Source organism: Benincasa hispida, chromosome 9 (genome assembly GCF_009727055.1).
Source record: "Benincasa hispida cultivar B227 chromosome 9, ASM972705v1, whole genome shotgun sequence".
Taxonomy (NCBI): Eukaryota; Viridiplantae; Streptophyta; class Magnoliopsida; order Cucurbitales; family Cucurbitaceae; genus Benincasa; species Benincasa hispida.
Genome location: NC_052357.1, coordinates 7912101 through 7924171, shown reverse-complemented (window position 1 = coordinate 7924171; position 12071 = coordinate 7912101). Strand labels below are relative to the sequence as shown.

At 34.3% G+C, this 12071-nt stretch overlaps 1 protein-coding gene and 1 long non-coding RNA gene across 3 annotated transcripts; one reads left to right on the top strand and one right to left on the bottom strand.

Moving 5' to 3' along the window:
- Positions 1-4302: 4302 nt before the first annotated feature.
- Positions 4303-7502, top strand: LOC120084452. The gene is made up of 6 exons (XM_039040234.1): positions 4303-5157; positions 6079-6131; positions 6345-6432; positions 6511-6609; positions 6958-7085; positions 7173-7502. Exons 1-6 carry the CDS (start codon positions 4522-4524, stop codon positions 7207-7209), a joined length of 1041 nt encoding a protein of 346 aa, XP_038896162.1. The 5' UTR covers positions 4303-4521; the 3' UTR covers positions 7210-7502.
- A 1302-nt stretch (positions 7503-8804) lies between these two features.
- Positions 8805-10537, bottom strand: LOC120086906. Of its 2 annotated transcripts, none has more exons than XR_005484377.1 (4): positions 9712-10537; positions 9546-9633; positions 9157-9415; positions 8805-9043 (listed from the first exon to the last, which is right to left on the bottom strand). It is a non-coding gene; the product is annotated as an uncharacterized LOC120086906 (long non-coding RNA). The 2 variants fall into 2 exon arrangements; XR_005484376.1 differs by having other exon boundaries at positions 8805-9048; positions 9712-10536.
- Positions 10538-12071: the final 1534 nt, after the last annotated feature.

The following is a 12071-nucleotide window of genomic DNA, read 5'->3' as shown; positions in this document are numbered from 1 at the left end:
ATCGTTTAGAAAAAGCTAAGTGATCGTCTAGCAAAAGCTATGCAATCGTTTAGCTCATCGCTTAGCTAAGTGTCTATCGCTTAAGAACACTCCACGATCATTTAGCTAACTTCAAGTTGTCACTTAGTAAATCTCATTTACTTGACAACTATCCGTGAGTATTTTTCGAGATTGAAAATCTAAAAAAAAAAAAAAAAAAAAAAAAAAAAAAAAAAAAAACAATTTTCTTACTTACCAAAATTAGGAAAACATTTTTCCTTGTTATCCCACGGTTACCATGAAACCACCAATAACCTACCACTCAATTGGTTATTAGAGAAAAAGAGATAATTATCCAATAATTAATATTATTATAAATATAAATGATAACTAACTTACCATAACATATTTATAACCTATAGTTTTAATATTTCATCTCATGAAACATATAAACCATAGCTCTTTTTCTATTCCATAGCACTTAATGTAAAACTCATTTATATTAATTCTCCACTAGATGTATCTCGTACATCATACCGATCATATCATATATAATCGAATTACCTCTTATCAATTTGAACATTTCAAATCAACACTAAGAACTAATTCTCAACTTGAACCCATTGAGCTACCATAGAGACCTTATGGACCTATAGCTCGAAGCTCCAACGATACGTGAATAACTGACTAAACTCTTTAGTCACGGGATTCATCACCCATTAACTGCCAGGTACTCCATTAAAGACCGACAGCTGAACTCTCTTTACCACATATATATTATGTGTCCATCTTAACCAATCAGCAGTGCGATAACCCTTCACAAATCGCTCATAAGTACAGATCGGCCAATAATGTTATGCCCCTGTAGTTACATCTAACTCCTTAAGTACCATTGAATCCTCTAATGAACATAAGTCATAGTTCTACTATGAATAAGTCCTCTCTTCCAAAGAGAAGTTGTGGCCACTATGTTCAAGCCCCGAAATCAGCCCTTAAGGGAGCAATCTCTCTACTTACCCCTGCTTCGGGGAAGGAGTGAATTACATCTTGTGTATTGAGTTCCCAGTTCCTAAATCAGATAAGTCCCCAAAAAGGTAGGCATGTTGAGTTGGCAATCTAGCCACTCTCACCCATACTAATCAAAGAACCGCCCTCAAAGATAGGAGTTCCTAAAACTCTCAGGATTGAGGTCGTGTCACCTATAGTCGTTTAGGTGAGATATAAGTCTCCAGTATCAACGTTGTTATATATAGAGTCTAGTCATCTAGTGGTCCAGTCTTACACAAACTCTTTGTATAGGACACCCCCGCTCGCATATCTCCACATAAGTGGTCAGGATCTACCATCTGTAATAGTTTACAATACTTGCAAACCTCTACAAAGTGGGCCGTATCCGTAGTGTCACTAGGATCAGGTATCCCACCTTAATCCTTATACTACAGACTTATTTAGGTTATCACTTAAGGCATGATCCACTTGTATATCACATATACATTCTTAAGTTCACATAAGATAACCATGGAGCTTTGTTTATTGGATATGAGTAAATGCCAAAATGAAATTATAGTTATTTTATTCATAAAACAATGTGTATAATTACAAACAAGGAGACTCTCGGAGAATTAGGACACCAATCCCAACAGGGTCCTCAAAGGAGGTTAGGAATATATATTGGATATGATTCCCCATCAATTATCAAATATCTTTAGCCCCTGATAGGTGATGTATTTACTGCACGATTTACTGATTGCCATTTTAATGAGACAATTTTTCCAACATTAGGAGGATGAATTAAGAAATTGGAAAAAGAAATTACATAGAATGCATCGTTATTGTCTCATTTAGATCTCCATACAGATCAATGTGAACTTGAAGTTAAAAAGATAATTCATTTGCAAAATATAGCAAATCAGTTACCAGATGCATCTATAGATGCAAATAGAGTAACTAAGTCACATATACCAACTGCAAATGTTCAATAAAAAATTAATATCCCAACACAACAAGTTGTCACTAATTAGTCGGAAACACGCCAGAAGCGTGGTAAACCAGTAGGTTCCAAAGATAAAAATCCTCGAAAATGAAAAACAATTAATAGTAAAAAAGACTTAGTTGATAATGTAAATACCCATGAAGAAATCCTCAAGATAACTAGTGAGGAAGGTGAAATACTTAAAGATAATAATGAGATTTCAATAAACTATGTCATGATAGGAAAAAGATGGAATCGAACTAATATAGTTATTAACAAAAGTTTTCCGTATAATATTGCTCTTGATATTATATCTGAAAATGAGGATCCTGAACCAAAATTTATTGAAGAATGTCGACATAGAAAAGATTTGCCTCAGTGGAAAGAAGAAATCGAGGCTGAATTAAACTCACTTTCAAAATAGTAGGTTTTCGAACCAGTAGTCCGAACACTAGAAGGGGTTAAACCTGTGGGATACAAATGAGTATTTGTGAGAAAAAATAAATGAAAATAATGAGGTCACAAGATATAAAGCAAGACTAGTTGCACAAGGTTTTTCACAAATACCTTGTATTGATTATAAGGAGACATATTCTCCGGTGATGGATGCAATTGCACTAAGATATTTAATTGGTCTGACTGTGTATGAAAGTCTGGATATGCATCTTATGGCTGTAGTCATAGCATGTTTAATGGATCTCTTGATAATGATATTTATATGAAAATCCCAGAATGATTAAATATACCTGAAATATAAACATCAAATTCCCATAAATTCTATTAAATAAAGTTACAGAGATCACTATATGAATTGAAACAATTAGGAAGGATATGATACAATCGCCTGAGTGGATATTTATTGAAAGAATGATATCAAAATAATATAATATGTCAGTGTGTTTTCATAAAGAAATCACAATCAAGATTTGTTATTATAACTATATATGTTGATGACTTGAATATAATTGGAACTCCTAAAAAACTTTCAAAGGAAATAGAATATCTTAAGAAAGAATTTGAGATGAAAAATCTCGAAAAAAGAAAATTTTGCCTTGATTTGCAAATTGAGCATTTAACAGATGAAATATTTCTTCATCGGTCAACTTGTACAAGAAAATTTTTGAAAAGATTTTATATGGACAAAGCACATCCATTAAATATTCCAATGGAAGTCCGTTCATTAGATATAAAGAAAAATATATTTTGATATTGAGACAATAATGAAGAACTTCTTGGTCCTAAAGTATCACATCTTAGTGTAGTTGGTGCAATTATGTATCTTGCTAATAATACAAGATCAGATATTGCATTTTCAGTAAATTTATTAGTTAGATATAGTTCTTCTCCTACAAAAAGACATTGGAACGAAATTAAGCATATACTCCGTTATCTCCGAGGAACAACCAATATGAATTTGTTTTATTCAAATAAATCAAATTTTGACCTAATTGACTATGGAAATTCTAGATATTTATCTGATCCACACAAAGCTAGATCTCAAATAGGTTATCTGTTCATATATGGAGGAATTGCTATATCATAGCGATCGGTGAAATAGACCATAACAGGCACTTCCTCAAATCATGTTGAAATTATTGCAATTCACGAGGCTAGCCGAGAATGTGTATGGCTAAGATCAATGACTTAGCACATTCATGAAACATGTGACTTGTCTTCTAATAAAAATCTTCCAACGATATTATACGAAGACAACACAACTAACATAACCCAAATCAAATGAGGATATATTAAAGAAGATAGAACAAAGCATATTTCACTGAAACTTTTCTACACTCATGATCTTGAAAAAAATGACATCACCATACAAAAAATTTGTTTGAAGGATAACCTGACGGGCTTATTTGCAATGGCATTACCAACCGCAACTTTTGAAAAATTGGTGCACAACATTGGAATGTGATGACTCAGAGATCTTAAGTGATGTTTTCACAAGGGAAGTATATATATTGTATTCTTTTGGGAGTATATATTATATGAAATATGTATTTTGTTTCCTTTAGTTTTTTTTTTTCATTAGATTTTTCCTAGTAAGATTTTAACAAGACATATTTCATATATATATATATATATATAACCATATAAGAAGAGTATTATAAATATTATAAAAAATAGATCTCAATGCTTAGTGTCCTAAAACCACATCCTACTTGTCAATTTGCTTATAAAGAGTGACATTGGTGAATCTTAAAATCATATACAATGGTAAAAAATCAACCTCAAATTTCTACTAAATTTTAGTATTATTAATTTTTCATAAGTTTAGTTACTTTATTTTATTATTATATTATGTTTATTTATTATTATATTATGTTTTCTCTATCTATTTCGTGCCCTTGATTTCACAACAAAAGGGAGATTTTTATTTTGTTTCAAAGATTCTTCTTCACACCCATTTCACTGAAGAAGCAACTGAATTTATCCTCTTTCAGCTTCAAATCCGAACTCCACCCCGATTCAATCGTCTCTTTTCCATTCTCTCTCTGTTGGGTTTTCCTTTTTTTTTGCTCTTTTTCTTTTTCTTCAATTTTTTTCTCTGTTGATGCCCTCCAATGGCGGCTTTACACTCATATTTGTCCCGTTTCTTCCCCAATTTCCCATTTCGAATTACTAACTTCTCTGAAGGAGACATACCCATGTTGTTATTATGCTTTTTCGTCTTCTTCACCTTCTCCGTCCTTGTTTTATCATTTTCTATTTACAAAAGGGTGAAGAAAATCGAGTTTGAACAGCAACAGCAACTAATCAGTGAGCCGATTGAGCCTGAGAGAATTGATATTGGGAATTCTGTGGCGGATTGTGGCAATGGAACTGACCGGACTTGTTTGACTCATTCGCTTCTCTTTGAGATCTTACCGCCGGATTCTCCAAAATGGGCAAGTTTCTTTGTTGAAGAGGGCCGTGGTGACCTAGATTTGAAGAGTGTTGGATTGAACAAGGAATTTGGGGATTCTGGTCAGGAGCAAGGGGGAAAGAGGAAGAAGAAGAGGGCAAAGAAGAAGAGGGCGAATTCGCAAGCTGGAGATGAGAGTGAAAATTGGGGAACGGATGTTGGAACTGGTTCTGAGCAGGAATTGACTTTGTTGTATCCATTTACATCGTCTACTAGTGTGATTCAAAGGAAGATTAAACGGCAGTATGATGAACTAATGAAGTGTCAGGAATCAAAGGAATTGACATTGGCTCAGGTTCTGTATTCTTTCTTATTTCTTATGAATCGTATTTTCTTCTTTTAGTTGTAATCTTCGTTCAGTGTTTGTTGAATGTCCTGCAACCTCCATTTCTGTTACTGTCTGTGTTTCAATTAGAGTTTCTGCGGCAGTTCTTCTACTACGGCTTGACTCTGCCATTAGCATCTCATTGCCCTATTATACAAATGACCCAATTCCAGCCATGTTAATGTGGAATGATGCACTCCTAAAACACTAACGATGTCATAGCACACTTAACGGTGTGACGCAAAATGGTCCTAGTCCTAACCTAATGTTCATGTCAGCCGAAATTTTCATTTTTAGTCGCCGGTTAGCCAATCGCAGCCCATTTTAAAAAATATTTGAATCTTTAGTTTTCATTGGTTTGTTTGGACTTGGTCATTAATCTCCTTTATCTTCTGGTGCAATCCTGCCTATATATGTGTGTGTATGTGTAATACAACCCGCTTAATTTATCTTCCTTGACATAATTTTAGCTTGAAGCTCCTTTGAAATGTCAGTTCTCATATGTTTGAGAAAGATCGTGAGGGTAAGTAATGTATTGCAAGATTGCCTAATAGCAGACATACAGTAACATTGCTAATAATTCCTGGACTTCATTGAATAACAACTCTATCTAGAACGATTGTAGTTGATCGAGTTTCCATTAGAGATCAGCTTACTCTATACCATATGATTTAGATGGTTAGACTTTGGTCTGTGAGAATTCTTGCTTTTAGCTGATGAGTATGGAGTTTTTAGCAGCTCAAGCCCAAAAATTGGACCCAACCCTGTATCCATAACTTTTCCGATATCGATGGCTTTGTGTCGCTAGTTTGTTAGAATTGAGACTGATAGGGGGTTGAATTCTAAGCACTGAAGCACTGCAATGTATTTCTGTTTTCCTTTCAAATGCAGGTTCGACAATTCGCCAACTGCTTAATTAATGCTAGAAGCAAGCTGCAGCACAAGTATGCTTCATATCTTTGCTTCAACCATAATAGTGTCTCTCTTGACTCTTACTGTGTCAAATTTGTATAGACTTTTTCCTTTTGGAGTTAATATATATGTAATATCTTCAACTTCTTGTTAAGTATGATTAACGTATGTTAGGTTATCTCTAAGATTTTTTGCCCTTCTTAAGTTATTCCACTCCCAACTATATACACTTTTTCTACTGACAGAGCTGATGTTATCCACCGAAAGTTCACCATAACGAAAGCTCTGCTTTACAAGGCAGATAGATCCTCATTCGATCGCCTTCAACAGCAGGTTTGTGACATGATATATCTTGATATTTGTTGCCAAAAGTTTCATCTACTCAAATTTGTTGATCTGTTGTTGCCTTAGATATACAAGTTAGAATTGGAACAGAAGAGACTAGAGGAGGACACCTTTGTGTATAACTGGCTTCAACAACAGCTTAAACTGTCTCCAGCATACAAAAAGGTATTACTTTTACCTTTAGGTTCTTGCTTCGTTTACTCCTTTTTTCGCTACCGATGCTTCCTAGAAATTGGGAAGTACACTTGCTGGTCTGTTGTAGCCTCTGAATCCCATCCCCCATTTATAGTTAATGCCCTTTGTAAGTTCACTTTATCAAATTCACTACTTCGTCTCCCTTTTCCCATAATAGTTGAAAATGTCCAATGAAGTTATCAGATGGATATCTTCTTCCCTTCTTTTTGCTCTCTCTCTCTCTCTCTCTCTCTTTCTATTACATACACACTTGAAATTGTTATTGAAAATAATGCAACAGCCAGACTTGATGTTTCTCTGTACCTTATGATCTTCCAGATGCTAGAAATCGGTACCTGCATGGAGTTGATACAAAAATCTGAGAAGCCAACGGAAAAGATCGATTCTGAGTTTACCGACATATCGTTTGAAGAACTATTAGCACAAGAAAAAAAGGATTCGTTTTGGTAAGACATCATCATCTCTCTAGTAGTTCATTGTTTGTAATAGACGAGGCCTTAGTAACAGTGGTACCCTTCCAAATATTCATGCAGGCAAAAGAATGGGAAACTGAGATCATGCTCAAGCTGATACAAGTGATGAGTTTCCTCTTGGTTTTCTTGTAACAAAAGATCAGATTTGCAGCATGTAAATCCAAAAATAGAACACTTTGTACCTAGCAGGAATTTTGTTAACTGCCTGCTGCTTCTTGATTTTGCTCAAGTAAATATACCTTCTTTTCTCTCTACTAGTTAGGATTTTAGGGAAGTTGGTCAATCACATTAGGGATTTTTTTTTAAAGTACCATCAGATGCCTGTAGTTGTAATGAATCACTGACTATTGATTTTGTCAATGATAAAGTTTCAATACGTTTCTATAGAAATCCTGATGCTGCATTTCCTTTTGGTTGCACTGTAAATTTCGGTCTATATAATTTGGAGAGAGTTGTAAGTTAGTCTCTACAGTTTGATGAAAACTCTCATAAATAATTCTTACGATATCAAAGCATAAGGACTAAATTTGCATCTTAACATATTTTCGTGAATTACGTATTTGACTTTCTTTTCTTTTCTTTTACTCATGTGAGGAAGAGTTTGAATCAATTTTTAGAGGAAGTAGTTGTCGTAATCATCCGGTTGTGCTCAAGTTGATAATTGTGCATTGAGTGTGATAATAGAATAAATTAATGAATCAGTTGTAGAAATATTACTCTTTTTAATGCAAACAATGAATTACATTTTCTTTTTCTCAATATGATTTCTGTTTTGAGAAAATAAGACATTTACAGTTTGGACTCATTTCATGCTTTCATATATATATATATATTTATTTGTTAGTAGATTCAGAAATCAAATTTAAATAATTGTTCAAAATGGGCCAAATCATAGAATTAATTATAGTTACTAAATATGATTAATTAATTTAATAACTTGGTTTATTTTCAAAAAAAAATTGTATGATTACTATTATTGTAATATATATAATTTAGAATATATTATAATATATTTTAATTTTTAAAAAGAATTGAATTTATAACTTAACATATTAACTTTTTATAAGTTCTTTTAATATTATTTGTATTTTAAAATTTAAATTCAAAATCGGAATACACTAATAGAATTAAAAATGTTTTTAAGTTTAAGTTGTATACCAAAGTGCATATTCACTAACCTCTAAAAACATAAAATAGAATTGGCCTGAAAGCAGCCCTGAAAAATTCACTATTCAAAATTCAGAATTTTTTTAAAAAATAATATTTTTAAATAAATAATAACAAAAATAGGGTTGGGGGAAGTAATTTCAAAAATATGTGTTTTGGGAAAGTATAGACAGATTTAGGTAGTGAAATCGTGTACCCGGTACACGATTTCCATGTGGCATACTCGTATACTGGGTACACGAATACCATTTATTTCAGTCAGCTGACGTGGTCAGTTGACTAGTTGACCGGTCAAGCGAACTCGTGTACCTGGTACACGAGTTCGCTTATAATTTTTTTTTTTAAAGTTAATTGTTAAAACTTAATTCCTTCATTGTTGCTTATAAATTTTTTTTAATGGTTAAACTTAATTCTTTCATTATTAAACTTGATTATATATTTAATCTACAATGAAAATATCTTACACTCATATTAAAAAAAAAATCATGATATTAAATAATATTTACAATTAGTTCTTTTGAGATTTGCAATTTGAAAATGATATAATATGAGATTTAAAAACGACCCCCCTGGCCCTTACTCCTCATGGGGTTGTTTTCGTGTCCCTCTAAATTAGGTTCACCCCGTTGTCGTTGTCGTTGTCCTCTATGACGAATACGTCTTCGATCGGTGTCAACAACATTGAGTCGTCTTGTTTGTTGAATAATACTTTCTACGTTCATCAATGTTTGCTGACACATTGAACCCAATTCTGGAAGGTTGTTCTGCACTGAATATTGTTGAATATCGTCGATAAAATTATTCGGTAGAATAAAAAAAAATATTAAACAATATTCATATTATATATATGGAAAATGTCTGATTTGAAATATCTTACCATGCAATAATAGTAAGCGCCGTCTGGTGAGATAAATCGCCTCGTGATCGAATTGTACCGAGGAAAGTAGTCGTCTGATACAACTGGCCCATCTGTTAATTCTCCTTGTGCACAACGATCACGCCGTCCATGCTAGTAGGATAAATACTCCGCATGGATTTGACGCCAGTCTTGGTCGTGCTTACCTCTTAAATCGATCTGGTGTAGTTCTGGAAGTGTATAGAACAACGAAGGTATCGTTTGTCGCATCCCGAAATGTCTACCATCACAACAATAATCAGGTAAGGATGACCAAATCTGTGAGTATGGCGTTCAAATAACTTGACAAAAAAAAATAATAAGTATAATATAAAAAATTTTAAATATTCATTTATATATATATTTACTACCTGATTGGGCGTCAGCATGTCGAATGTTTTCCTGTACACGAGTAACATATTTGCTGACTGTTCAGAGTCAGCTAATACACCAGTCCATCTAAAATTATAAAAAATATAATTAATTTATATTCTTATATAAAACGGTAACAAAATAAATATATAAATAAAATAATACCTGGCACTAAGTGGCCGATGATCTGGGGCCTGTTTGGACTTGTGGTGCTACGATTGGAAATCGATTATAAGTCTACACTTGTAATAGTATCAGTGGCCCGCTATTTCCAATGCTTGTGCATTGGAAACCCGACAAAATTTACAACCATGCAAGACATGCACCACCCCACGAGTACGTACCAGCTGCTCGAAATCAGACAATATGGGAGGAACATGAGATGCACCAGAGTATTTGACTTGTCGGCAAATAAAAATCCTCCAATAAGCTGCATGATGTATGCTCATGCGTACCTACGTACGCTGATGTCGTCGGCATCGGGAGATAATTCAGGAAACTGGGACGCCAACCAAGGGATACTCAATCTTAATCCCTTCAGATCCTCTGGTAGAACGCCTAAGAGCTCTTCACAGACGTTCTTCCAATCATACTGTAGTGAGTTTGTCAGTGGTTGCCCGTCCATTCTTAACTCAAATTGTACGGCGGCATCCTGTAGCGTAATTGTGCATTCCCCACAGGGTAGGTGAAATGTGTGGGTCTCTGGTCTCCAGAGCAGTAATCAGGTGCCAATCAAGCTGGATGAAACCAATCTTGCAACCCCAAGAAAACCCGCCTTCTGAACGTATGGAATGATGCGATGATCAAATGGAATAGTACTCTGTGCAGTCGCCTCCCTCCTCCAACAACTCAAACACTATAGTGGATGAACTATCCTATACCGCCTGTGAACGATGCGTGTTTTGTTGGTACAATTGGACAGGATTAGAAGGATCAGGCTCCATTACCTAAAAAGTTCAAATTATATTACATAATAAAATCGATAACATAAAAGATACATAAAAAGTACATAAGAAAATACAATTACATGAAATAAGTTTATTAAATAAATTCATTACATAAATTCATTATAAATACATAAAGAATACAAATACATGAAAATTTATTATTTACACAAAGAATACAAATTCATGAAATATACAATTACATGAAAATTATAAATACATAAAGAATACAAGTAAAAAAAATAAAAATAAAAATCCTAATGACCCGAAGACGACGAAGCACCCAGTGTACGGTGTGGACAAGTGCGTCTGTTATGTCCTTCTCTTTTACAAATTGTACATCGCACTTTTTGGCTTGCTTCTCTCTAGTCCATTTCATTATGAATTCGTGTACTTTTTGGCCGACCTTGTTCTCTGAGTAAGTCCATATTTGGACGAACTTCTTAATTCTGGCCAATAATCTAGGTGTTGAATTGGATGGAAGCGGCCTTCGTAACAACGCTTGAAATTGGACAATTTGTAGCATTCATCAATAAGTGGTAGGTATGTCATACGCATGTAATTACAAACTGCAATTACATAAGAGCATGGAATCTTGAATGATTGCCACTTATTGCAAGAACATGTCCCTTCTTTCAAGCTTAAAACTTGGGTGTGTTGTCCTTTGTAGGGAGAAATCATATTTATGCCAGTTTGTACTTCGAAAGTTTGACTTTCCCTATCAATGGATGTTACCGTATGTGTCGATGCTCGTTTTTCCCACCTCTTCAGTTTCTTTAGGGCATATTCTGTATATATATCCTAACGATCGAGTGCTTCACTGATTTCTTGTCTCCGGCGTTCAAAATACAATATTGTGCGATAGAATGTTAGCCTAACCAAAGATAGAATGTTAGCCTAACCAAAGAAGTAATGGGTAACATTCTAGCACCTTTAAAAACGTCGTTCATGCATTCAGCTGCATTGTTGGTCATCCACCCATAGCAGTACCCACCGTCATGTGACTGTGTCCATTTTTCTAAGTCAATGTCTGAAAAAAATTCAAGACATTCAGGGTGCAATTGTTTCAATTCTTTCATGCATCGAATGAACTTACGCCTTTGGTGTTGATTTTCGGCCTTAAATACCAAATTTTTTAATTGCTTCGATTTGTATTTTGTATTGAAATTACTGGCAACATGGCGAAGACAATATCGGTGGTACGCTCTGGGTTCTTCATTATTAATTGCAACAAGAATGCCCTTATGTCTGTCAGAAATCAAGCAAATACCCTCTCTTTGGGTAACATATTCACGCAATGCCCACAAAAACCATGACCAACTGGACGAATTCTCACCTTCTACGATAGCAAAAGCAAGGGGAAATATATGTCCGTTTGCATCAACAGATAAGGCTGACAATAATTTCCCCTTATACTTTCCGTATAGATGAGTTCCATCAATCTGTATTAATGGCCTACAATGGTTAAACCATTCTCTGGACCAAAAGACCAAAAAACTCGTCCAAAAGGGAAGGAAAAACCTGCTCGTGTTCCTGGGTTGTAATGAACAACAACACTCAGCCAATACGGAAGCTCCAAAT

Coding starts and splice junctions, on each gene's coding strand:
- LOC120084452 (XM_039040234.1), top strand. CDS start 4,522: ATGGCGGCTTTACACTCATATTTGTCCCGTTTCTTCCCCAATTTCCCA. Junction 5,158..6,078: donor AGGAATTGACATTGGCTCAG/GTTCTGTATTCT, acceptor TTTCAAATGCAG/GTTCGACAATTCGCCAACTG. Junction 6,610..6,957: donor TGTCTCCAGCATACAAAAAG/GTATTACTTTTA, acceptor ATGATCTTCCAG/ATGCTAGAAATCGGTACCTG.